Source organism: Candoia aspera, chromosome 2 (assembly GCF_035149785.1).
Source record: "Candoia aspera isolate rCanAsp1 chromosome 2, rCanAsp1.hap2, whole genome shotgun sequence".
NCBI classification, from domain to species: domain Eukaryota; kingdom Metazoa; phylum Chordata; class Lepidosauria; order Squamata; family Boidae; genus Candoia; species Candoia aspera.
The window spans coordinates 216,156,658-216,184,302 of NC_086154.1; the positions used below are offsets into that span (position 1 = coordinate 216,156,658).

The following is a 27,645-nucleotide window of genomic DNA, read 5'->3' on the forward strand; positions in this document are numbered from 1 at the left end:
AGAAAAGAGGAAGACTTTCAGTGCGATGGATTGATAGAGTTACAGCAGCAATGGGTGAAACATTGGAAGAGTCAGGCATAGGGTGCAAGACCGAACAGCATTTCATTCTGTTATACATAGGGTCGCCATGAGTCGTAAATGATGCCACGGCAACTAACAACAACCCTTTTGAGCATCTTGTGGACAAGATAATGTGAGTATGTGCATTTCGCACCCTGAATCCCCCAAGGCAAAATTATACTTACTGACATTGATAATGCTGTGGAATTAAACGTGGGGGAATGGCATCCATACTACCATCAAATGTTCAAATAAAGACAGTACATGCTGAAAATAAAAATCCAGTGGTGGTGGTATGTTTCTTAGTCCCTTCTTGCATGGATTTCATACAGGGGTGACGGGACTTTTCTCCACCCCCACCCCCCCACCAGTGCAAATCAGAATGTTCACCACCTATGACCCATTTTCCACTGGAAAACGCAACTTTCCTGCCTGTCATATGATGGCATATCTTTGTTTTTGCCCGGACCAAACCACTAAGTTACCACGGTAATTGAGTACTTCCTTAAGTATTGACAGGGTGAAGAGGTCAAACTTAATTGTCCTCAATTTGGGTGTTAATAGCTGCATTGCTTGGGGGAGGGCAGCTTGTCTGGGCTTGTTTAGTTTCACTTTTGTAGCCTGCCAGCCCTGTTCTTTCTGAGCACGTGTGAATGAATGCACAGCTTGAAAATGTTTTTGTGCTTTCTGTAAATAAATTTGTTTTTATAAAAATGCCTGGTGTGTGATTGTTCTGATCTCTTGGGCAAAACGCTTTCCAGCACTCTGACATCGGATCCCTTTGCTCCAGCCCCTGGCCTCTAAGGAGACTTCATCTCAACACTGGAGCCACGAGGGCATGTGGATGAGGCTAAAGCCTGCAAGCACTTCAGGGGACGTCTGCAAGAGGCAGAGATTTGAGTCCGGCAAGGGCCGCCGCCTTGCCCCGAGCCCAGTCCCTCACGACCTGCGCCCCGTTGGTCCTATACGCAGCCGATTCCCCGCTCCAGCGCAAGGGCGTTATCTGCCGGCGCTCTTGGGTGTGGCGCGCCTGCAGACCCGAAGCAAGCAGGAGGGAGGACGTGCGGTGGGTAGGCTGGCCGTGTCGGTGCTGACGCGGAGCGCACACATATCCCATGATGCGGCCGCTGACGTCCCCTTTCTCTTGTTTTTTCTCTCCCTCCTCTTCCACCTAGAGGCCGAGGGCTGGCATTCGGTGCAAAAAAGCCGAAACGTCAGCCCTGCTGCGGGTTCCTGCTCCAGCGGATCAGCGCTTGGACTGAGAGTAGCTGAAGGGAAAGCGACAGCAGCGGGGAAGGTCTCGGCATGACCGCGTCCATGAGGGAGAGGTTCGACAAGTTCCTGCGCCAGAAGAACTGCCTGACCGATGTGCTGGAGAAAATTGAGAGCAAGACCGGCGTGAGCAGGTCCTACGTCGCCATCGGTGAGCGTCCCCACTCATTCTCGAGCTGAGCCATTCCGCCCAGTCGTTGTCTGGATTTCTTGCAGGGGGATTTCTGCCCGCTGAGGCTTCGATGTTCTCTAACGGGAGGAGGAGTGAAGGCTTCGGGCGGGGGGGGGGCGAAGCGGAAGCCAAGCCTTGCCTTGGGATGGACGTTCGTTTTGTTTACTAGCAAATGTGGCCTTAGCTCGGCTCTAAAGCCTTTCTCCCTTCTCCAGGCCACAGCCCCAGCGACAATACAGCTCTGCAAGATGCTGCAGTAATTCCCGCGATCTTTCCAGTCAGGAAGGTTGCCAGCTTTCTCTTAGCACTCAGCCTTCCATCTCCGCTTGTTTTGTTCTTCCATTGCACCCTTAGGGGATCGTGAGAATATGACCGCTCTACCCTACCCTCCGGCTCGCCACACAGTCATACACTCCGAGACCGTGGTATATTTGGAGATTCTGGGCCTCCTCCGTACCTGTCTCTTTCTTGCACGTTTATGGGTGATCTTGCAGGGAATCTTCTGAGGGTAGTTGGAAGAAATGGGGGATCAGAAGCCCCTGGGATATAAAATGATGAAACAACAGCCTGGCTGTCAGGGCTCCGGTTACAGCAGACCAGATTTCTTTCTCAGCTTCCTCTCTGCTTTTCCTTACTACTACTCCTCAGGGCAATTCCTAAATCTTCTTGTGGGGGAAAAAACGAACTTTGAAATATGAATGTGATCAGCTCCTCACAAAGGGAACAGAACTCACCTCAGTAGTTTTAGGGGAATCCTATCTGTAGACAAATGAGAGGGAGGAAGAGGAGGAGTAAAGTTAGTTACTCCCCTGAATAGTAATTGACTCGCTGACGTGTCTGGGATGAACTGAAGTCTTGGTTTTCCTCTCTCATTTGGCATGTATCCCTTTAGTATTACAGGTTAGCTCCTTTTTACATTCCTGTTTTTTCCCCCCACTCCTGCATCATGTGTCTGAGACCTGTTGGTAAATGGCAAGCCAACTTCCTCCTGAATGTAACTTTTGGTAAGAGTGAGTGAGCTTAAAGTTGGGCCCTATGGAAAGGTTTTCCATTTCCTCTCTGCCCTTAAGAAACCATACTCCTTTATGTAACAAGGCCTCTTTTATGTTTCCGGTCTGTTCTAGTAGGTCTCTCTCTGGATTGACCGACTGACTTGCTGCTTTTTCTTTCAGCCATTATTGCTGTGCTGGCTATTTACCTGGTTATTGGCTATGGAGCATCATTGCTGTGCAACCTGATAGGATTTGCTTATCCTGCATACATCTCGTAAGTATTCTGGCAGCTTACCCTCCTTTTGCTGCATGTTGGGAGTTGGTTGTGGGTGAAAGATAATATTACTTCTTGTTCATTTGGTTGCAAATAGCTTGCAAATCATTACACTGGGGACTGGGCTGTCATTCCCAGGCAGAGTTTGCATTTGCCAGATTGATTTTGAAATTGGCCTCTGGCATTTTAGAGATTGGAAATGGGAAGACTTCTGCCTATGGATGTGGAGGCCAACTGCAGGCTTGACTGTAATCCTTTGCATGTTATTGCAAAGTTAGAACCAGAGTATTGTGACAGTGTGTCTCTCTGTGTATTCCATCTCTTACTTAGGAATCTATATGTAATTGTAAGAATACCAAAGTTCTGTCTGAAATGTAAGATTATCTTGACCAATATGTCTTGTGATAAAAATTGTTGGGGTTATTTCTTTAAATATTGATATTTTCATTTTAAAAGAGCTTGGAAGATAGCTTAGCAAGGATGTAGTCCTCCTAGGTGGGAGAGAAAATACAAGGACCATCTTAACTAAAATGACCCATTGCTTCCTTTTTGTTTGGACTGATCACCTTGTTTGCAGTACCTAACTTTAAAACACCCAAATATAGGGCTCTTTGCTGAATGTTGAGAGCCTGGGCTTTTCTAAGAAGGAACATGACTGATGGTTGAATGCTGCTGAATGTTGTTAGCAGCTGGTTTGAATTAGGGTGAAAGCCACAACTCTTATCATACTACAATTTTTCTGGGAGGATTGGAAAATATACAATGTCTTCAGTGAGGCTGATTAGGATGTGTCATTAGAGTGCCCTCATTAATGGAGAGAAGCAGCTTCAGGTTGTGCTTCTCTTACTTAAGCATAAGGAGTCCTGTAGTAAAGGAAACCTAAGGGTGGTTTCACACAGGGATGTTTATCATTTACAGCTGCAGTATGGTATAAGAACTTAGTATACAGTTTTTGAAACTGCTGGTACAGATCAGACATCAAAGGCAGAGTTTTCCAGCTGTTTTGTGCTATTTCTAAGATGGTTGAAAATATTCACCTTTGAATATTGTTCAGTGATGTATCTGCATGTATGGATCTGACCCAAGTGCTAAAACTAGTGTTTCATTGCCATTTCCATTTTTGTTTGATTTCTTGCAGATAATATTTGGGAATTGTATTTTTCCTAAGTCTCTAAATCAATACAGCACTTCAGCAGTAGTTAGAAACTGTGTGATATTTGAATGATATATAATGTGTATTGCCTATATTAAAAATGGCTACATTCCAAGTAGGACCACCAGAGTTCAGGGGTTTCTGTCTATCTTTGTTGCCATCTGATGGTGATCCAGATTTTGCAACCCAGAAGAGACATTATATATGAGATCTGTAACTGGGTCTGTGCTTAAAAACAACTAAGGGGAGACTTGGAATGAGGCCTAGGAGGGTGTTGGGGCTAAGGGATAACAATTAATCCTACAGTATTTATTTGATGATACTTATTCCAAAGGCTCTTTTGGTAACAGTAAAAGAGAAGCCAGATAGAGCATGAGTCTATGTATATGTTCTCTTCTTGTGGGGATAACAGATTTGCTGTATTTAAATTGATTAAATAGCACAAATAAAAGATTAATTTCTTCTGTCCCCCAGCACTGCAGTCAATTTTAATGTCCACTCCTGTTGGTGTTAACAAAGACAAAAATATCTGGAAATACCCTCTCAGGTCTCCCACATGAAGTCACCTTTCAATGTAGAAAGGATCTTAATGGAGTGTTTCATATCACTCTTGCCGTATGTGTTTGAAGGCCGCAGCTATACAGTATCTATGCACTGTGTTTTGCTAGCCTCTTTAATTTTATTATAATAATGGTTCACAGAATACCTGTGTGCATACATTCTTCCTTAGCTCCTTTAAAAAAGAAAAACTGTGAAAGAGTGAAAGATAGCCTAGAACTGACAGAAAAAAAATTGATTAGTCCTGCAACACATACTGTTTTTGGAAGAACCATGGCTGCTTATTCCAACAGAAGAGAATATAAGAATATTCTTATATAAGATTCTTATATAATTCTTATATAAAAATATAAGAATATATAAAAATAAGTATATAACATTGGCTGGATTAGATAAGTGGAGATCATAGGTATACATTATGGCTAAAGCTCTCTGCCTTAACCACAATTCTCTCCATGATCTCGGTGTGGACAACATGTTTCACCTAGCTACAATATTGCTTACTTTGTCATGTGAACCAGATCTGTGTCTTTATTGAATATGAGCTCTCTCATGCACATGTTTACCATTAAATGACCTGCAGGTATTATATAATGAATGGCTAACCTACACTTCCAGTGCAATATTACTCAGTGTTGCCAGTTCACACCTACAGTAATCAATTTTCTCTCCTTTCTTCCTCCCAGTTCCAAATTTAATTTCTCTGTAGAGTTGTTTTGAAATACTTTGATGAAACAATGGTTTGAATGTACTCATGAACACAGAGTAGCATTTCAAAGAGTAGTAGCAGCTTAAACAATAATACTTCTATTGAAACATTAATTTTCCAAATGTATAGCCAAATTCATGTTTGTGGCGCTGCGGGTTAAACCGCTGAGCTGCCGATCAGAAGGTCGGCGGTTCGAAACCGCGCGGCGGGGTGAGCTCCCGTTGCTTGTCCCAGCTCCTGCTCACCTAGCAGTTCGAAAACATGCAAATGTGAGTAGATCAATAGGTACCACTTCGGTGGGAAGGTAACGGCGTTCCGTGTCGTCATGCTGGCCACATGACCCGGAAGTGTCTATGACAACGCCGGCTCCAAGGCTTTGAAACGGAGATGAGCACCGCCCCCTAGAGTCGGACACGACTGGACTTTACGTCAAGGGAAACCTTTACCTTACCTTTCTATAGCCAAATTCATGTTTTAAAATGATATCTATATATTCTTGTGTCCCCTTATTGCTTATAGTACATTACAGATACCATTTTTCTGTAAGTTGTCTATGGGGCCTTTCAGAGTTTAATAACTTCAGTATTTTGTGGTTGGATATGTTACATGTTTCCTGTAAAAAGATGGTAGAACTATCAGCATTAAATCAGTAGTGCAAGAACATAAACAAAAATGAGTCAGTAAAAATTGTACAATAGTAGAAGGGGTAAATCTCCAACATAATGTATTGGGCTCTTCATGACTTATTCAGTAATGATTCTCCCAGCAAAGATATGATGCAGCTGGGGAAGACAAGTCTCTACTGCAATTGCTTTTCCAGATGCATGAAGATCGAACAGTAGAGTCTCAAATATAGCAGCGAGGACAAATGGTGAAGAAGCCCCGCATGCATGACTTACAAATAATTTTTGGGTAGAATGGATACACATTGGGCTTTTCATAGGCAAACTGTTGCTCATGTTAAAATAGGCATGATGATGATGCAGCATGTGGACTCTTCCTACAACTTTAATCTGACTGTGAATGTAACTTGAATGCAAATATCTCTGGATCAATTTATTATTGCTGCTGCTTTTTTTTTAATATGGATCAGCAGAGTTTTCCTTCAAAGTCTAAAAATGTAATTCAGATTGCTTATGTAATTATATAGAAATGAAGGCTGCTTGGAGGGTAGCTGTGTGATCCTGGGAAAAGATGCTGCTTTAAAAAGTTACAGACAGGTGCTACATTGGCAGTTCTATTTGCTCTGAAGCGGCTGCTAGGGATTAAATCTGAAACATTGCACAACCCTAATAGAATTATTTGTAGGCATCATAAAACTGTTAAAAGGAGGAGGATCTTTGCCTCCGTGACCAGGCAGCATTTATCTGGGTGTTTTTCCCCCCAACATCTAAGCTAGGCATTATCACCATTAAATTAGGCATGGGCAGGAGATTGGCTGAGTAAGCAGCAGTGTTACTATCTCCGGTTTAGTTACTGACATCTCTGATTGGGCTGGAAAAGACTCAGGTCTGAAATACTGAAGTGCCTCACATTCATGGCTGACTATACTGAGCACAGTAGTCTTGAGGACAGAAAGAGCTCCCTCTCTTGATAGAAAATTTAAAGTAAAACAATTTGGAAAAGATTAGTTCCAGTAGTACTTTGCATTATTTTTCTCCCTCAGGTATTACTTCCATGCTTTATTCATCATTTGGCTTTTGGAAGTACCTGAAATGTGGATAATATCTTCTAGTAAAGAAAGAATTATACTGCTGACAGAATTTTTCAAAACATTTTATCTGCATAAAGGGAGAAAAAGAAGAAATAAGTCAAAAAGCTCTGATTTAGGCCCTGTCCCTAAAGTTGACAGCAACAACTTCTCCCCTTATTTGCATGAGATTGTCTTGCTAGTGGTTTGGAAACCAAGACAAGAGTAGAGTTAAACTGTTACTCCGCTACTATCGTGAAAGATGCATTTCCCATTTTATTCCTGTATTAGCCAAGGACAGCCTCAAGGTGTGTAAAACATATTACTCTTTACCATCCATTACCTTGCAGGCAAACTCAGGTGACTCTTAATGTTTTTCAAAACTGTTGAGAGGTGCAGGCTGTGCCCTCCCCTCTTGGGGCCAACCCCTATTGTGGTCTTTTCTCTGCCGGCCATTGCCCTCTCCATGAGCCCTTTATTTCTTGAGTTCCTTTCAGAACCCCCGCCCTGTTTTTTCCACACACAAATTCCCTCCAAGGAAAAGTCAAAGGAGGAGAGAACAGACCCAGTATTTCATTTGGAGAAGCAGAGAGAGTTACCACTTCCACTATATTTGTTAATTTCAGTCACTTCCCCTTCTCCTGATGAAGTGAAAGAGTGGTTGTGCAGCAGCTGGTGAGTTCCAGTTTGCTCTCTCTACAGAACCTAGATAGTTGTACAAATTGAAGCAGAATCTGCCTTCCTCATCTTGGGGGTTGTTTCTGCCTGGTATATTCCCGTATATTTCTTTATTTCACATTATTTTAAATTTTAAAGATGCTCAGTTGGGGAGCCAGAGTAGGGACAATCAATTCACATAGACAGCATGGGCAGACTTCTGAAGAATGACCCATCCTATTATTCCTGTAATTCCTTGATTGGTGGATTTTGTTTGCATTGGCTGCTGACTTCTGAAAGAGGACAGGAATAAAATCAAAGATGAATATTCCTGGGAAGATGAGAGTGATGTGCATGCTCCTCATCTTACGTGACTGTTTAACCAGCAATACCCACAGGAACCCAAGATCAGAATATATATTTATTTCATTACTTAATTAAACAGATTTTGTGCTCACAGATAGTTGACCTTGAAGATCAAGTTGTGAGAACAGTATGTCAATGGAGAGATACAGTTGTTTATTTACTTAGGATGGATGATGCTAAATCCAGTGCTGAAGGTTCTCTGGATTTTTATCAAGTTCAGTGAGACTTTCAGGTTGAATTTAGAAATTCTTCCCTCCCCTGAAGGCATCTGTTTGTTTGTCTAATTTGAATAATATGCCCGTAGATATAGCTGTGGTGGAAAAAACAGTCTGCAACCAATTTTGGAAGTATACCTGAATACCTCATCCTGCCTTCTATCGAAATCAATTTTCAGTAGAAAAATCTACCCTTTGCTGTCTCATGCAATATATGCTTATTGTTAGAATATTAGCAGTTGCTTGCTGTTGACAGAATTACTCAGTATTCACAATTGTGAGGTGAAAGGTCCCCTATGCAAGCACTAAGTCATGTCTGACCCTTTGGAGGGATGCCGCTTTTGTGATGTTTTCTTGGCAGACTAGTGGGGTGGTTTGCCATTACCTTCCTCAGTTGTCACTTTCCCCAGCAAGCTGGGTACTCATTTTACTGACCTCGGAAGGATGGAAGGCTGAGTCAACCTGAGCTGGCTACCCAAGAATCCAGCTTCTGCTGGGATCGAATTTGGGTCATGGGGAGAGTTTTCAGTTGCAATACTGCCGCCTACCATTCTGCGCCACACGAGGCTCTAATTCACAATTACACTATGCCATAATGTGGTTGGTTTTTGGCTGAAAGTAATATTGAAACAAGAGGAGCAAATAAATTATTGTTTATTTTAGGATAATCATAGTTTGAAACAGTGATTTATTGTTGGGTTACTGATTGCGATTAGCATACTGTGTGTAAGGAGTTGCATTGTTTGTTTGGAATTTCCTGGCATATTACTGGTTTAATTTTGTGCCTTCCTTAAATCTCTGTCCAACCCATAGATGTCAAGGTAGAAGTGGCTTAAAAAGCTGGACAAACAGACCAGGAACTGGTCCAAGAAGCATAACCTATCCACATTTTTTCTTATTTATAATACTAACATTGGCTTATTTCTGGCTTCTTTGAGAGCTTATGATTAAAGCAGCCATGACTGATGGTGTATCATCATAATGAGTGGTAATAGTTATTAAGAATAAAATACTACACTTCTGTTTCTACTGCCTTTATCTTACCACTCTCCAAAATACTTTTATAGGTATTTTTGTTCCTGATAGCAACAGAACTTAAATGTGTATATAAACGGGAGTGGCAGAAATTGTTTAGTTGATTTAAAAGAAGAATGAAGATCATGTGGTTTCTTTTCTCTCTCCCTCCAGCAGCTCTGACACCAAAACCTGTTAATCTTGTTTCTGACCTATTTTTGCGTTCTTGAAACTACAAGTTTTTGTAGTTGAATCATGCATTGCAAGTCAGCTTCACACTTTTCTGATGGAAGTTTTGCCTATCCTTGCCTGTCATGTATTGATTTTAATTTGTTCTCTGGATTCAAATATACCTTTGTCAGTTGGAGTATCCAAGAACAGTAACATTTATTTTTTATTATTTATTTCCTATGCAATGGATAGCACAAGCATGCATATTTGTATATACAACTATCATACTGTGATCATGTAAAGCACAGAAACAGAGTAAGAAGTAATAGACCAAAGAAATTAAAGGCATTAGATAAGAAAAAGAAAAGGAAGTATAGCTAAATCTAATTTATATCAATACCATTGACTGTATCTTTCTATACCTTTCTAACCTTGCGCACCATTCTTGTTTCAACCACATCTATATTTCAATTCATACAGTGTCTTTGTTCTTTAAACGTCAATCTTCCTTTTCTTGTTAATGATCTAATAACCTCCATTCTCTGTCTTCTTTCCTCTCAAACCATTCCCTTGTTCTTTATATATTTGTTTTGATATTCAGTTCCCATTCATTCTCTCTTTTTGACCAAACCATTTTATGTCCTTCTTTTGCACTGGTCACTCACATCAACACAGCATGCCTTATACATTTTTTTCCATAAATGCATTAAACAACCAAGGAGACGTCACACATCCTTGTTCTATTTCCTGTTCAGTATTGAACTATTCACTAAACATTATTTTATTCTTGTGCATATTTTCTTCCATCATACACCACTCGTTTGGTATTCAGCAGCCAACATTCAGCTCCATATTCACAGAAAACAATCTGTAATTGAAACCTATACACTTTATAATACACTTTCTCTGAATCAACAAATGTACAATAAACTTTCTCACACTAATACTTTTCTCAGTGAGCTGCTGAAGAAGACAAATCTGGTTTGCATACCTTCTGCCTAGCATAAAGCTACACTACATATCATTGTAACTTATTACACCCTTTCAATCAAAATTCCACTGAATATTTTCACAGATATGTTTAATAAATTAGCCCTCTGTAGTTTTTGTGTTCACTCTTGCTACATTGCTATTTAAAGGGAACAGTATAATGGTAATGGCATTCTTCTGAGTCCCTTTTACAATACAGATGCAGTCTTCATACATGCATTAAGCTAATTGCGCGTAAGCAAACAACATCCATATTTTCACATTTCTCAGTTCCTGTATTCTTACCATTTTCATCATTCCCACAACATTTATGACTTCCATTTTATCTTGTGCATTAAGATTTAGAACATTCATTTTTAATTCTAGTTGTCAACACTGTCGTTCCCATACATGTCTCCTTCCAGCATTTCTTAATTTCAATTTTATCCCAATCATATATTTTTTAAAGTCAATTCACCCTTCTGGAACTTACTGTTTTTCTCTCTACACTCCTTCTAAAACATATATTTATTTATTATCAAAATCAGTTTTTTTCTTCTTTTAATTTAACTGCATGTTGCTCTCTTCAACCACATTCTTTGCAACTGTCCTTTTCTTTTTATACACATTAGACAGTATCTTTTTCTGATCCTCATTTCTTTTTTGCAGCAATTATTCTTTTATATTCATTTTTCTCATACATAGCGTCTTTAATTTCATCCATTACCAAGCATCCTTTTCACAGTATAGTACAGTTCGACATACATTTTTCGCTGTTCCAACCAACTTCCATCTCCACTTTCAATTCTATTCTCTTTCCTGATGTCTACTTCCATTCATTCTGTTGCAACCTTAATCTGTCTTCCAATATGTTTCCATGCAGGACTTGTACTTTATCTTCGTATAGTTATTCTATTTTAGTCTAATTTCTTTCACTTGTTTGTTTCTTCCATTTCTCCCTAAGATCTCAGTATCTTGTATTTTTCACTAATTCTATCAATCTTATCATAAACAATGAAATCAATATTGCTTTTAGAAATGTATTCATTACATTGACATATGTGCATTTGAACAGACTTAAACTACATATTCAAAACAGACCTTTTCTAGGCAGTTATTCACCATTCTCATTCATTCTTGGGTCTCCATATGGCCAAACATTTTTTCTATATTTTCTTGTTTCACCCCTGGGAATATTTTTTCCCAGATCACATTCATTCTGAACACAGCACAATTTTTCCCAAAATTAATCTTCCATTCCCATTCCCTGTAGCATAATATGCAACTTTCACCAACATATGAATTCTTGCTTTCATATGCACCTTCAACACCAATTTATCCCTTTCATTCATAATTAATTCTATAGTCTTCACCTCTCTACATTTAGTCAATTCCATTCCACAAAATCAAACCACCTTCATTCAGAGCTGTTACATCCTTCCTCTTTCTCTTAGTTTCACAGACACACAAAATACCTATTTTTCTTTTTCATTTCATTTATAAATTCATGCTCTTTACCATTTATACCTCTTACATTCCAAGTAGCAATCTTCCACATGGAGTAGTCATCACCAAATGGACCCATAGATATTCATCTCTGCTGTGCCTCATGGCTTTCATTGGTTACAGCTTTCATGTGACACTTTTTAGTAAGAGAGGTACCAGCTGCACCCATATCACATGCTACATTCCCTGCTAACACTAAGGCAACACTATACAATTCGGGCTCATTTTAGCTAGTATTCTACAAGTGCCACCAACACTCAGTTAAAACAGGTTAGAAACTGTTTTTTAAGCCAACATACCGCATCTCACCAACTAGGAAGTGTATGCAATTTACTGGATACACATTCAGGATGCATTAGCACTAGCAAACAATATAATCACATGGTATGCCCAGAATAGTGTGTTCCAACAAATTCCATTGGTACAAGCACTTGCTTAAAATAAGTATCATGAGCTTTCGTTTGATTTTGATAGCATATAATGTGAGCAGTTTTCAGAGCTGCAGTAGTTCTTGCTATTTTGGTTGCTATGGTAGACAGAGGAGCTTTATGGGCCTTTTGGAGAAATGGTGTGTTCTCATCAGATTTTAAAGGGTTGTGGTTAAATTGGATCCCCTGAGATTTATGAAACGGGGAATTTTGATGAGTCTGTAATCATGGTTCTCCATCCATCCATCCATCCATCCATCCATGAATATGATTCCATTTTTGTTGCATTTGTATGCTGATTTATTCTTGTGAGATATGCTGAACTTAATTTGGAAGAATGGCATACATATGCATACAGAATAGAGGATGATGAGTATTTGGGCATATAAAACATTTGAATTACATTATAGAATGTTATGTCAGAAAACTACTCAGATATGCTATTTAGAGAAAGATAAATGTTTCAGTGATCTAGTACTGTAAATACAAGGTTTTTCCTCCATAATGTTAACACAGTTGTTATTTTTAAGTTACCTCCCTTATAAAGCACCCAGATTTAGAATGGGTTGTTTGGAGTAGAACACTGGCCAGGTTTATGTTCCATGTGTTAGATGTGGCTTATCTCCTGATTACTGTTCTTTCAGCATCAAAGCCATTGAAAGCCCTAACAAAGATGATGATACACAGTGGCTGACCTACTGGGTAGTGTATGGAATCTTCAGCATAGCAGAATTTTTCTCAGACATCTTTCTCTCCTGGTTCCCATTCTACTACATGATGAAGGTATGTTGTCTTCTACCCCCCCCCATATACTTATCTGTCTCTCAGGAAACAACTATCACAATGTGAAATATAATCTTGGATGGTGAATTGACTATGGTTAACTGTAGCTTAACCTTAGCTTATGCAGTAGCTCTAATTCATACAGTAAACTTGATCCCCAACAGTGATTTAGTTTCCAAACTTACCAAGACTGGGCTCCTACAGGAAGATGGCTTCTTAAACCAAAACCTGTTGGCGAGAACTGTGATCATATCCAAACGACAATGGGATGACTTCATTTTCTTTATACATGAAAGAATAAATTTCATAAGGAAGAGGGAGAAATATAACTGGAAAAGTGAACAGAAAATGTGGATTTCATAAATTCATGCTATAGAAATCAAATAAATAAATATATAAATTCATGCAAACTTCCATTTGCTTTTAAACATTGCTTTTTCAAAAGTTAGTATTGGACTTCTTGGAGGAAAATTCTGAGAGTGCCTTGGACTGCAAGAAGATCAAACCAGTCTGTACTCCAGGAAATAAAGCCAGACTGCTCACTTGAGGGAACGATATTAAAGGCAAAACTGAAATACTTTGGCCACATAATGAGAAGACAGGACACCCTGGAGAAGATGCTGAGGCTAGGGAGAGTGGAAGGCAAAAGGAAGAGGGGCCGACCAAGGGCAAGATGGATGGATGATATTCTAGAGGTGATGGACTCGTCCCTGGGGGAGCTGGGGGTGTTGACGACCGATAGGAAGCTCTGGCTTGGGCTGGTCCATGAAGTCACGAAGAGTCGGAAGCGACTGAACGAATAAACAACAAGTATTGGACTGCTGTGTAGTTGCATTTGTATTGATCAGGGTTGGAAATACCAGGAATCTTTCCATATTAAGGTCAAGAATTTTAAAATTAGGGTAAACAGATTCTCTTGGACACTCTTTCATTAGGCATTTGCACTTTGAGTATGTCTTGGTTTTGTGAATATACATTCAATATCCAAACTCTAGGAGCCAATAAGTGAGAGTAATAGCCTTCTATTGCTGTTGTTTTCTGGTAATTTGTAGTTGGAGGCAGGCTGACATTGGCGGTTCCATACAGATATTAAGGCTGTGCAGTGCTTCGGATTCAAGGGAGGAATGTGCTTCAGAGAATACATAAGCACCCATGTAGCCACTGTTGGAAAAGCAGTTGTGTCTCTTCATGGGGTCAAGGGACTGTCCTCCTAGCCACCATATGATCTCAGGAAGAGATGATCTGGTTCAAGGAATTTCTCACCTACATACTGTATGTGTACTTGTGTGTATTCTGAATCATATTTCTCCCTTCAAAGAAAGCACAGCTGTGATAGTCAGGTTCATACATCATACTCATGTTCATACATACATTTTAGCATCTTTGGAAAGGGTAGTCACGATCATTGTAAATTCTTTCACCATATTTTGTAGGGCTGTGCAAGGATTCAGCAAAAAGGGAAATAAATCCGGTCTCTGAATCGATGATTTGTAAATTGTTCAGAACTGAAATGGTTTGAGTTGGAACACCCATTTCAAATGAAACAGTTTAACTGTTTGTATTGGATCAGGATAATTTGCATACCCATAATATTTTGGTGTTCCTCTCATACCCTGGATTATTATGGCAGGCTAATGATTGCATTTTTAGTCTTCACTCACTTTGACTAAAAAATGTTTTCCCTTAAAACTAAGCTGTGTCCTAGTATTGGAAAAGGCATTTGGGATGAAATTTTGCATGTATTTCTGTCTCTGTCAGATTTATCCCTCCCTCCCCACCTATTTGCAACTGTATCTTTGGGGAAGGATGCATGAGTCTTGTTTTGCTATCCTATTTTTAGAAGATTTTCTTCTCCTAATTATGTACTTACCTGGAAGAAGCCAATGCCAAACCACTTTTATATTATTGCCAAGTAAACAACACGGATGTGTCCATCAAGTCACAAGAAATGAAACTTGATTTGAAGGAGAAATTATTTTATTTTTAAATTATTTTTTTATTAATAGATGTGTCATAAGCAGGGCACACTGGTTTTCTTCTTATTCTAATGCACAAGGAGATACAAGGAATTTCAGGAATTTCTTGGCATGCCATCCTTTTGGAGAATACATTGTGACAGTATGTTTCACCAGTTACTGAGAATCATTTCATGCCGTAAGATTATAGATTAGTGCAAGAACTAATCATTTGTGTTCCTGCTTTTCCAGTTCATGAAATGGTGGAGATCTAAGAGTTTCAGGGCTGTATACACTATTTTTTTACCCAGACTGTAGATTTCATCTGCAGTATATTTACTATATTTTGCAAAGTTTTGTGGGAACCATACAATATTTGTATTGCTTTATTGTCCAGAGTGATTCACACTGTTATAGTCTCTGTGTAAGATACTATTATCTTCATATTGCAGATGAGATGGGCAGGCTGCGCTAAAGCTAATGAATTAATCACAGTGGGAAATTCAGACTAGGGAGCTGCCTAAACTGTGGCATCGGGATTACTGATATTTAAGTGCCACTACTGGTAGCTGTATCACAGTCTGTTTCTTATTTGTTGTTTCTGTTTTGTACAGTGTGGTTTTCTGGTGTGGTGTATGGCCCCAAGTCCTTCAAATGGAGCAGAGTTCCTTTACCACAGAATTATCCGCCCTTTCTTCTTGAAGCATGAGGTTCAATTGGATAATGTAATGAAGGAGTTAAAAGAAAAAGCTGGAGAGACAGCAGACACCATTACTAAAGAAGGTGAGGTGAGGCCAGCAAGGCCAATTTCAAACAGGTCTATTTCATAGATAATTGTGCATAATTAAATTGTTCTTAGTGATGTTAATCAGAAGAGAAAAAATTGTACAGTGAGATTTGCTGTGAGGAAGTATGTCTGTTTCTGAACCATGTGAGTGCAGAATTTGATACTGTATATTGAAAAACTCAGTGGTCCTTTTTCCAAGATAAGCCTCTATACCAGCCTTTCTGAGTGTGTGGTTCCTTCCAGATGTATGTGACTTCATCCATGCAGGCTGGGTATTCTGGGAAATGAATTTAACATATTTCAGGAACACTAGGTTGAGGAAGACTGCTCCAAGTCTATTAGGTGTGCTGCAATAGGCTTCGGGCATCATAGACAGTACCTGGTGAAATTTCAGAAGAAAAGTAGACTTCTTATGGGAGAGGATTGGGTTTCCTTACCCTATTTATTCTTCTTCCCAAATGGTTGCAGCAAAAATACTATCTAAGAAATTAATTAATTAATTAATCACATGGTTACATTATGCACATACATTTAACTTGTGTAATTTATACTGTTTACAGAACGTTGAGTACTCATAGGTTGTTTAACAATACAGTAGTATTCAAAATTCTGTATTAAAGGGTGGAATAATTCCATTTTGGTTAGAAATTGAGTATGTTGACATATTTCACTATCTCTACCCACAGTTCTTAATAACTATATGCAAATGTTGATGTTGGCACATAGAAGTTAGACATAATCTTGTATTTCTACTCATGTAAATGTAACAATAATCTTGAGTTACCTTATTATAGTACTATTAAAAATCATGGATTTCTTTCTTCCTTTTAGCTAAAAAAGCAACAATAAATTTACTGGGTGATGAGAAGAAGAGCACCTAAAGTAATTAACTGGAAGAAATTTCTCCTTATCACTTCCTTTATACAGTGCGATGTTTCTGGGGACTGTGATATAGTAATTTGAATAATGTTGCCTTGTAAACTTTTTTGGTTTTATTAAAAGAATGTATTGTAGTATTGCTTGCTCTTTTTGCAGTTCCCTGTATTGAAAGTAAGCATTTTTATTTAATGTCAATGCAGTGGATGGCATCTAAAGCTTATACAGTTCCTGGGCAGAAAGAAGATTTTCAGTAATGTCTTGTCTTGCCTTTCATGTAATCTTCAAATAAAATATGCCCCAGGTTCTGAACATTACACTATTTGTGCATGCAACAGCAGTATGTACAAATTTTATTTCATATTTGACTAGTTCTTGCTATAACATAGTTCAATATTGAAATGTAATGATAGTGCTATGGTGTGTGTGGTTTTGTATATAAGGGAAACCTTTACCTTTACCTAAGGAATAATTAGTTAGCCATGTGTTACTGTGTATCTCCCTTCACACAAACCTCCAATTACTTACAATGTTGTGAAGAATAAAGTGAGATGACAGTGCTGAAAATGGATTTTCTGCTTGTGGTACAGATTGACTGTAACTTGCAATATCTGGTCTAGTATATGTATATCTTAGGCATTCTCTTTAGACACTGAAAAATGAGCACTTAGGCCAAAAATTATTTAACATCATTATATTGGAAAGTCTGCTAGCACCTTTTCTGACTAACACATTTTCAGTCACTTCATCAGATGCAGAGAGTGCAGCTCACAAAAATTTATGTCTTTTAATAAAATCTGTTACTCAGAAAACATGTTACCAGTCCTGAATTTTTGCTAACGCATAGACTAACATGGCTGTCCTCCTACAATGTTACCAGGGTTATGTAACTGAACAACTGGCGTAGAAAGAAATTTTCCCCTTCCCCATTGGCACTCTATCCTGCTTCACTAAACTTCAATCCTGTAATGGTTTTTTATAGTGATGGTGTTATATGCGAGCAGTCCCAGCTGATGCATGCTCATAATTTATAAAATGATTTTTTTAGAGCTTCTATTGCGTTCTTTGTCAGGTTTTAACTTATGGCACCATCAGATTTTACTTGGCCCTTATGTGCTATTCATTCTATCGGCTTTGCAGTGTTTTGGTCTTTATTTGTTAATTTAAAAATGTACAGGTAGTCCTTGACTTATAACAATTCATTCAGTGACCGAAGTTATGGCGGTGCTGAATGAAGGGACTTATGACCGGTCCCCGAAGTTATAGCTGTTGCAGTGCCCCTGTGGTCACATGATCAAAATTTGGGCTCTTGACAGCTTGCCTGCACTTACGACCTCAGGGGTGCTTCAGCTCCTCCCACTCACCTATCTCCCCTCATCTATGCCCTTTTGACCCCCTGCCATCCCAGCTAACCTTCACTGTCGTCTTGCTCCCGCTGCTGACGAGGCTGGCCTGGCCTGGCCCTTTGTGAGGCAGCTGCTGGCAGTATGAGGCTTTCTTCTCCAGGTCACGGATGGCGGTTTCCTTGCGAGACCTGGGGAAGATGGCCTCACATGGCCAGCAACTGCCTTGTAAAGGGCCAGGCCAGGCATGCCTCGTCAGCAGTGGGAGCAAGAAGATGGCGAAGGTTGGCTGGGACAGCAGAGCTCAGGGCAGCAGGAGCCTTGGAGTGCAGGGTTGTGAGGTCAGCTGGGACTGGGCTGGGGCAGCTGAGGCTTCTTGCAACCCTAGAGCCACAGCATACCAAGAGGCCCCTGAACCACAGTGTGGCAAGCAGCCCCAGAGCTGCACGGTTCTTGGCACGAAGAGCCAGGCCAGGCACGCCTTGTCAGCAGTGGGAGCCAGCAGTGGGAGCAGCTTGCTGCCCCGCAAGGCAGGGTGCAGGGCATCCAAAAGGGCAGAGATGTGGGGGGAGTTAGTCAGGTTGGGGGAGTTGGAGGCAGTCTCTTACCTTACTGAGGCTTGGGGCTGGGAGGGACCAAGCCTGGAATGGCTTGGATTGGGGTGGTTCCTTGGCTAATGACTAGTGGAATTCGCTTAATGATGGCAACAGGGATCGCTGGGATTGCCATCATTAGGCAATGTGGCCATGTGATGTCGCACTTTACAACTGCATCATTTAGTGACAGAAATTCTGGTCCCAATTGTCATAAGTCGAGGACCACCTATATAGCAGCATAAAGAGGGAACAGTGTGATGCTTATGAAGGAAAGCAAGTGGCCTGCCACATCTCATATACAAACGTTTCTTTTTCTCAAATGCACTGGCCTAGTTCCCACAAAAAGCTAAACCATCAGTTCTCTATTGCTGGCTATGCAGAAATTCAGACATTGCAGTTGAATGTTACAGGCAAACCAGGAAAACATGATTTAACAAACTACGATTTAAAAAATCCTGGTCTAGCATTTGTGAGTTTACCTAGTATTGTTGAAGTGGATTTGTTTAAAGGAAAAAAGTATGAGTTGCCTATATTAGCGCTCTGATTTCAATTTGTATTCATTTCTACTCTGTTTAATTTAACTATTAATGATTTTAGTGATGTTTTAAAATGTGTTTCTTCAGCAAAGATACTGCAGTGATGTGTCTGAATCCCTTCTCTCTGTAAGACTGATGATGTTCAATCTCACTGGTAGTGAGAGATACTGCCCTGCTTGTCTTCCTATAAACTGAGTGAAACATTGAACTACCTGGACTAATATCCATTGGTGTATCTAGTAGGAATTAATTCTCCAATAGCTTGCGGGTTTCCCAATACCAATAGTATAGAACAGTGTTTCTCAACCTTGGTAACTTTAAGCTGTATGGACTTCAACTCCCAGAATTCCCCAGCCAGCATGCTGGCTGGGGAATTCTGGCAGTTGAAGCCCATATAACTTAAAGTTGCCAGGGTTGAGAAACACTGGTATAGAAGAACCTCTTAAACACATATGTTGAAGGGTAGTAGGGGTGTTGTTGTTTTAAATTCATTTGCATTGTAGAGATGTAGAAAAGAACAAAGGAGAGGCTGACATATCTTATGCCCTAGTATCTTACAAGTAAAATTGCCTTCATAGAAATATCCATAGACTTTTCTTGGCAACAATATATAAGTGTTTTGTTGTCACTTTCTGGATTTTTTTAAAACTTTCCAATCTAGACTGCAACTTTTAGATTCCTGGTATCTCCCTAACCAGGTTTTATTCTGCTAACCATTGAGGTGAGAGAACATCAGCTACATGCTGGCCCCTGGTCAGGTACCACAGCATCTTACTGAAACCTAAATCCTGTCACCTCCTCTAGTATAAACAATGTATTCTAACAAGCACACAAAATGTGGTCTATATACGATTGTTTCATGTAAAATGAGAAAATATATGGCACTAAAACCACATGCGGTATTGTTTCCAAAAACTATTTGCTATGTATATTTCTTTATTAAGTTCCTTCTGAAAAAATCCACATCATGCTTGCAGTCTTCTGGAAAATACAGTACAATAGAATTGTGTAAGTCCAACCAGGCCAGGTGGAAAGTTTCACACTGCCCTAAGAAAGTCAATCTGCAAGGGACCAAGAAAATGTCAACATATTACCTAGGGAACAGGCTTGTATGCTTGACCCTTTATTTCTTTTGTAATTTTATGCCCTTGGTGTAACTTTTTGTGTAAGTGGATATTATTGAATGGTGTAAGTTGATATAGAAAGATGTAGCAGCCTAAAGTAAATTCAGATTAAAGTCAGCACCATAAAAGTGAGTCTCTGTGGCTCATTAACTGCTGAAGCAAGTATCTTCATAGTTATAAGCTACAGTAGAAATGAGTCATAATCTTTCAGCCTACTAAACTAAGTCTGAGGAAATGCTGAAGCCAAAAATACGACTTTCCAGTTTTGATTTTGGTGAAAGGCTGGAGCAAATTGATAAACCAAGTCACTACTTTTCACATGAAGAAAACAACATTGCTATCAGTTTCTATAAATGTTTACTATGTATTGTCATTATAGCTAGAAATTTTTAATAGATTCTTGTATTTTCCCCATATCCAACCAGTTACTTATAACTACATGAAACATTGATGGTGCATCTTTCTGTATCAATTTAGAGATGCTGATTATCTTAAGTAATGTTATGGAAGAAGTTTAAATGTAAATATAGTGAGGCCCAAACAGAACTCAGAAAATACAAACGATTTTGATGTATTTGTTTGAATCCAATAGTTTTGATGCTCATAATTGCAGTTTTCAAGATGTCAGGGTAGCTTCTTGTACTCCAGCCTATTTAAACTTGGTTAAATGCAGCCAGGAAATCAGAATATGTTTAATTCTCGGGAAGAGCAATGACAAATCTTGATAAAATAGTTAACAGCAGAGACATCACACTGACAACAAAGGTCCACGTAGTTAAAGCAATGGTATTCCCAGTAGTAACATCTGGCTGAGAGAGCTGGACCATAAGGAAGGCTGAGCGAAGGAAGATAGATGCTTTGGAACTGTGGTGTTGGAGGAAAATTCTGAGAGTGCCATGGACTGCAAGAAGATCAAACCAGTCCATGCTCCAGGAAATAAAGCCAGACTGCTCACTTGAGGGAATGATATTAAAGGCAAAACTGAAATACTTTGGCCACATAATGAGAAGACAGGACACCCTGGAGAAGATGCTGAGGCTAGGGAGAGTGGAAGGCAAAAGGAAGAGGGGCCGACCAAGGGCAAGATGGATAGATGGTATTCTAGAGGTGACAGATTCGTCCTTGGGGGAGGTGGGGGTGGTGACAACTGACAGGAAGCTCTGGCGTGGGCTGGTCCATGAAGTCACGAAGAGTCGGAAGTGACTGAACGAATAAACAAAAATAAACTTAAGTCACTAAAAATTATGTATCCAGAGAAATCGATTATTGTACATACCATGCTGGAACAACCCTGTGTCTATAGGCTTTCAGCTATCGTTACCAATCTTTTAAAAAATATTTTTAGATGTTCTTAGATATTTTGGCGCTCAAAAGAAAAATGTTCAGTTCTGTAATTTAAATACAAATTATTCCTTTGGACATCCACAGAAAATACATTGATATAAACACTTAATTCAAATGCGTGAATTATTACTGCATAGATTTAAGAAACTGCTTGTGAAATTAAGGGGGGAAAGGGTATGAGACACTAAGGACACCAAAAGCATATTTGCTGTAGATGTTAGCAAATGCATCTGATTGGGAAACCATGTATGGATATAGTTTTGATGGGTTACAAATTTACACCTTAACGCCAAGGTCGCCATGAAAGCAAGCACAAATGCCTTATTTGCAGCTGTATTTCTCTGAAATCCATACCCCTGGGAACTGTTAGGTTACATTATTTGGTTTTGCTGGGTTTTAGAACATAAGATACCAAATTAAATGAACACTCGTATGATTTCAAGGTAGAGATGGAGGCTCTGTCATCTCTCCATGTAACATCAATGAATTAACTAAAAATTATTTTTTATTTTCTATCCCATCTTTATTATTTTTACAAATAACTCAAGGTGGCGAACATACCAAATACTCCTTCCTCCTCCTCTTTTCCCCACAACCACCACCCTGTGAGGTGAGTTGGGCTGAGTGTGTGTGACTGGCCCAAAGTCACCCAGCTGGCTTTCATGCCTAAGGCAGGAGTAGAACTCAGTCTCCTGGTTTCTAGCCCACTAGACCAAACCGGCTCTTTTCACTACCTTGTATAGAAATGGAAGTTCTTTCAGTTTTATCTGAACCATAACCTAGCACAGAAAACAGACATTTGCACATGTGCATGTTTTGACCTGTAAGATGGCATATGCAGTGTCACAATCTACAATTCACTCCTTTTATACATGCACTATTGCTCACATATATAAATATGGTAGGTTATCTTGCACTTTTCCTTTCCCTGCAGATGCTCATTAAAAAAAATGCAGATGTTGTAACTCTCACAGGCATGACATGGCTAATTTAGCAACCTCCACCCAAAAATGATGCAATTGGAAGCACAGCTTACTGATTAAAACTTTCTAAACAGTTTAATTCAAACATACGTTTATTGTAATAAAGAGAAATAATTTCAGAAGCCCAGCATCACGATGACAATGTATTTCACTGTAAGGTTATCAAGTGAAAATGTATCCAAGGCAAACAGCTTTATAAAGTATGAACTGCATCCATTTGTACAAATATTTCAATATATTAAAACATTCTTTTTCCATGTGTTTTAAGTACTAGAGTAGGATTTTCTGGCTATGTTCCCAAATGGTTCAACCATAATTCTATGCAAAATGAAATGTATTCCAATTCAGAAACTACCACAAAATAGCTTTGCATGTTCTCCTTAGTCTGTACAATTCTCATTTGAAGTTGTCATTCCTCTGCAACCATATTCATCTGACCATATAGTGTTAGTCCATGTCACATTCATTTCTTCTTTTTCCCTTTATTTTTTTTGCCTCCTTCTCCTTGCTGTAGACTTGGGTCACTGCCTCCCATTTTCTGTGTCCTTGTTTTCAGTTTGGGAATTGTTTCTGCTGCATATAACATCACTGCCTTACCTAAATAGAGAAAAGAACAAGAAAAGAATTCATCAAGGAGGGGCTGACCAGGAATTAACCTCCACTTGCACGCCACAACACTGCCGCTTTTAACTGACAGCTACAGAGGGAAGGGCCAAAAACAGGCAGTTTTTAGATTAGACCACCATGGCTTCTCATCACATGATTCTTTTCAATACAACTCCATGCTTGTCAGAATTGTTTTTATAAACACCTTTGGCAGATGTCCAAAAATGTTACAAAACAGATAACCAGAAGAAACGACACATAGTGTCAACATTTATACCATTTGCAAGCTAGAATTCTGATTATGACTGCTCATTTTGCCGGTAAGCAGGTGTCATAAAAATCACATGCTACTTTATTTTCAGTTTTTAACTGTCCTGTCTACATCATGAACTTTGGCTTCCATTTTTAAATGAACAAAAGGAACAAACCTTAGGCATATTTATAATACTCACGTGTTGGAAACTGAGGTTGACATGGGTTACCGTCTTCCTGCTTCAGCTGAATGCGCACTCTGCCCCTATACTGCGCATCACGGTTCCATTCTCTGGGATACAGTTTGTTTTTCTAGCACATGGAGAAAAGTTCAGAACATTACAAGCAAGCATAAGCAAAATAAAAACGCCTGTAACTGTAAACCTACTTTGGGAGTAAGAACTATTAAACTATTAAATTAACAGTCCTAAAACTATTAGGACTTATCCAGGAATAAATATATTTGGGCCTGAACTCTTTAACAGCATGCGTCAAATATATTACCTTAATAACTCACAGGAAAGCTCTGTAAGAAAGGCTCCTTATCCCCATTATAATAATTCAAAAATTATACTATTAAAGTTTATTTGGCGTGAACCCCAAGGATTAGAATTCGAAGGGAATTTCCCAGTTCATTCTCTTAATTATTACAGTACACCAGCATAAACATTTTAGATTGACATCCCTTCAGAGTGCTATTAATGCGCTGATGGAAGAATGTGTTCTGTAATCCCCAACCGTTTCCCTTTGTTACAGCAGCATCTGCAAGGTCTTGCTGCTTTCAACACTCTAAGGAAGGGCAGGACTTGTGTCACAATGTTGCTTCCGTGACTTTGACTCTCCTTACCACCTGCTTCCTGATGCCACTGCTTTGTCACAAATAGTGGAACTACAGTTTTACTAAGTGTACAGTGGGAAATTACCCAAAAAAATTATTACCTCCAAAAGTACGTTAAGACCAACTGCTGCGCAAACATCTTGGATTTCTGTAGACGTAGGATTTTCAACAGCCTAGGAAAAAAATCAGAGATTTTTAGGGTCCATGATTTCTTGCCACCAATGAAGCTACCATGCCCAGATCAATTGTTATTAGCTAACACTGAAGAATTTGGAGCCTCCAGCATTTTACTGCAACAACATTAAAAGGATTGTGTGAATCTTACCCATTTACAGGGAAAAGAAACACAATTCCTGAAGTGTATTGAGGAACAACTGAGTGAAACAATAAAAGACAATAAATGGGAAGTCTTTAGGGACATACCGTATAGCCCATGGAATGTATAAATATAACAATGCAAGAGTGCACAGATTTAAATTTTGCAAGCCATATACCAGCTTTAAGAATTGGCACTGATAGCCATTGCCAATTTGTTTCCTGATACCAAAAAAAAAAAAAAAACTTTCATGCAACAAAAATTTTACTGTTAACTAGGTAAGTAATTAGTGTTTGCAACTGAACTTTTTAATGCTCCCATAAATACAAATCACCTAAGCACTTTAATAACTACATTAAAACTGGAATATATTTTCATACATGCAAGACATAAATATGTAATGGCAAACCAGCATTGTGTTTGCTGGTTAATGAATACTATACAGTAAAAAGATTGTTTTACTTAAAGTAGATACTGTATCTTAGTATCTGATTAATAAAGGCTTCATGTAATAACTTAAGGAAATATACACATCAAATACATTTTATTCTATGATACTCTCCAAATTATATTTACGATACACAGATTTTCTTTCCGCCCGTCACCCACAATTACTTTATCAAGAGGTATTCTTCTTCCTTCTGCTATTGTCTTCTTGTTATTTATGTAGGCTGGATATATACAGATAAACCTAAGACAAGAAATAGTAATTGAAAGCTGATATAGGATGCATAAAAGAATATTTATTTCTTCCCATTCAAAAATCTAAATTCTTTTCCCAGTGTTGTGCTAGACAAAACACAACTTCCAAACATGACATATGCAGACCTAAAGAAAAGAAATCCTATGGCTAAGGCCTGTATCAGTGAAGGGGCTTAAGTTTACATTTTTAAAGTTTAATAAAACTGAACTGGATAGCAAAAATATATGCATTTTGAGTGAATTCAATACTGCCAAGTGCCAATCCTTACAAAAAAGTATCAATACAGTTACAATAGCAGCACTACCACCAAGGATATGATTAAAAAGAGGCAGCTCCCAAAATGCACAGGCACCTGCAAGGAAGGCATAGATATCACGGCATCATGACAGTATCAGACAAATTATGTGAACACACAGTTGATGTAAATTATATAATCAGTCATTTGTGTGATAACATGATGATGCACATGACATCATGGCTTGTTATGGATGCCTTTACACACCCAAATATGTGCTGACGTAAAACTGGGCCTCATACACTTAGATAATTATTCTTTTAAGGAAGCATCTGCTAACTCATGTAAATTCATTATCCAAACGAAGTATGATGCTTCATAAACATGTAATCGATTGGAGTGGTTAAGATTTTGCACTAGGAGCTGTGAGACCCAGGGTCCACCCTCCGCCAAGAATTCAGAGGGTGACTATGGGCCGGCCGGGTTGCTGTTGGGAGCAGAACAGAAACAACAGAAAGGAGCTCTTTGTACTCCTCTTTAAGCTCTTGAAGAAAAAGGGAGATTACATCGAATGAATGAATGAATGAAAAAAGTCTCGCAGTATGTTGCAGCCATTACTTCTCCGCCCTTCCTGATACAGTTAGGAGATTCAGAGAGAAAAAACATTAAGGGCTCCCACAGAGCAGGAATCAGCAGCCACCCCGCGAAACGAAGCGCGTTCCCGCCACATGCAAAGCCACCAGCTCCTTTATGGAAGCGACCGGATCATCCAGTCGAGCTGCGGAGCCAAGCCCAAGAAATACGGGACACCCACAACTTTCGCCGAGTGCCCCTCTGAGCTTCTGCCCCTCACGGCCGCTGCATCTTCAATCCCCGAGTTGGCCGCGCTCGGCCCTTCCTTCCCTGCAGCCGCCCGAGACGGGGGGAAAACGCGACGGAAACCCCAAAGCCCTCCCGGGTTAGCTTAGCCGCGGATCGTACAACGCGCGAGTCCGATTCGGGATTTGGCAATTCGCGGCTCCGAGCGTCGTGCGAACCGATAGAGACCCACGGCGCGGCTTCCGTTCCCACGTTACCGAGATTTATCGGAAGGTAAAGAGGACGCAGCCCAAGCCATGGCCTCCACATCGGCAGGCGGCAGCGGCTTTTCGTGACTCAGCCATTCACCAGCCACGGCGAACCGGGGAGGGGAAGCGGAGAAAGCGAAACCAGATGTCCCGCCCTCACGCAAGGACGTCATTTGATCTCAATGGTTGGTGCAAATGTCACTCATGGATAAGCGTCGCTAAAAGAGTGATTGTCTTCGGTGTCGCGAGAGTTCTTGTGAGGTGGGGTGACGTATGTACCATAGACGTGGGAAATCGAGCCGCGCTTGGTTAAGGGCATGGGCGGTGGTTGTCCCTGATCTTACCTCCCCGCGGGGCGGGTGATGTAGCAAACCACAAAGGCGCCCAAGATTATATAGAGGGAGAAGCGTAAAAGGCACCGGAGTGGGTGGTTGATGGTGATGCAGTTCCTGTGGAGGTCGATGTTGCATGTGACGGATTTTTTTATTGATTTTTACCGGATTCTACCTCTTGCGGACAGAGCCGCAACTAGGGTCTGTGTCACCCGGGGCAAACATGGATTCCATGCTCATTTTGCTCCCCCCCAGCGCGGCGCCCGGGGCACATGCCCCGCTTGCCCCCACCCCCCAGCCCCGGTTGCGGCCCTGGTTGCGGAGACCCAAAAGATGATAAAAAGAATTTAATAAATGTCTGAATCTAGACACGAAAAGCAATGATAGCCTTAACTCATGGGGGAAAACTGAGAATCCATACTGGATAGGAGTAAGAAGTATATATAAATTAGCAATTTGTCTGAACAGAGAAGGGAAGCATTCTGCAATCCCTGCATACCCGCTGTAGAGTTTTCCTGTGTGGCAGGACAGGATTGCTGAGCATGTAACATGGGTGACTTTGACAGCCGGCATGAAAAGTCTCCCATCTTTCCCACCCTGCTGCCCTCCAGTTCTGTAGGACTTGTCAGGGACTACGGGAGTTGGAGTTCAGATTTGAGAACTGTGTTCTAGCTATGAAGGCACTAACAGCAGCAGGGAGTGAAGTAGATTGTATTGGTCCACTTGTTGAAAACCACACAGCCTTTGGAAGCCCTGCTGTTCA

At 40.0% G+C, this 27,645-nt stretch overlaps 2 protein-coding genes across 2 annotated transcripts; one reads left to right on the plus strand and one right to left on the minus strand.

Moving 5' to 3' along the window:
• The first annotated feature begins 1,198 nt into the window (after positions 1–1,198).
• REEP5 (receptor accessory protein 5) lies at positions 1,199–20,725 on the plus strand. The gene is made up of 5 exons (XM_063295340.1): positions 1,199–1,483; positions 2,677–2,770; positions 12,851–12,989; positions 15,559–15,727; positions 16,563–20,725. The coding sequence occupies exons 1-5, from the start codon at positions 1,366–1,368 to the stop codon at positions 16,610–16,612; spliced, it is 570 nt and encodes a 189-aa protein (XP_063151410.1). The 5' UTR covers positions 1,199–1,365; the 3' UTR covers positions 16,613–20,725.
• Positions 20,726–22,607: 1,882 nt separating this feature from the next.
• Positions 22,608–26,698, minus strand: SRP19 (signal recognition particle 19). Its single transcript, XM_063295330.1, has 5 exons — positions 26,560–26,698; positions 25,161–25,236; positions 24,331–24,402; positions 23,592–23,703; positions 22,608–23,130 (listed from the first exon to the last, which is right to left on the minus strand). The coding sequence occupies exons 1-5, from the start codon at positions 26,598–26,600 to the stop codon at positions 22,997–22,999; spliced, it is 435 nt and encodes a 144-aa protein (XP_063151400.1). The 5' UTR covers positions 26,601–26,698; the 3' UTR covers positions 22,608–22,996.
• Between the last annotated feature and the right edge of the window lie 947 nt (positions 26,699–27,645).

Bases quoted from the DNA above. Each gene is read 5' to 3' on its own strand.
- REEP5 (XM_063295340.1), top strand. From the start codon at position 1,366: ATGACCGCGTCCATGAGGGAGAGGTTCGACAAGTTCCTGCGCCAGAAG. The intron at 1,484-2,676 runs GTGAGCGTCCCC...TTTTTCTTTCAG, and splicing joins CAGGTCCTACGTCGCCATCG to CCATTATTGCTGTGCTGGCT. The intron at 15,728-16,562 runs GTGAGGTGAGGC...TCTTCCTTTTAG, and splicing joins AGACACCATTACTAAAGAAG to CTAAAAAAGCAACAATAAAT.
- SRP19 (XM_063295330.1), bottom strand. From the start codon at position 26,600: ATGGCTTGGGCTGCGTCCTCTTTACCTTCCGATAAATCTCG. The intron at 25,237-26,559 runs GTAACGTGGGAA...TTCTTGTCTTAG, and splicing joins TTACCTTCCGATAAATCTCG to GTTTATCTGTATATATCCAG. The intron at 24,403-25,160 runs GTAATTGTGGGT...TTTTTTTCCTAG, and splicing joins GAAGAATACCTCTTGATAAA to GCTGTTGAAAATCCTACGTC.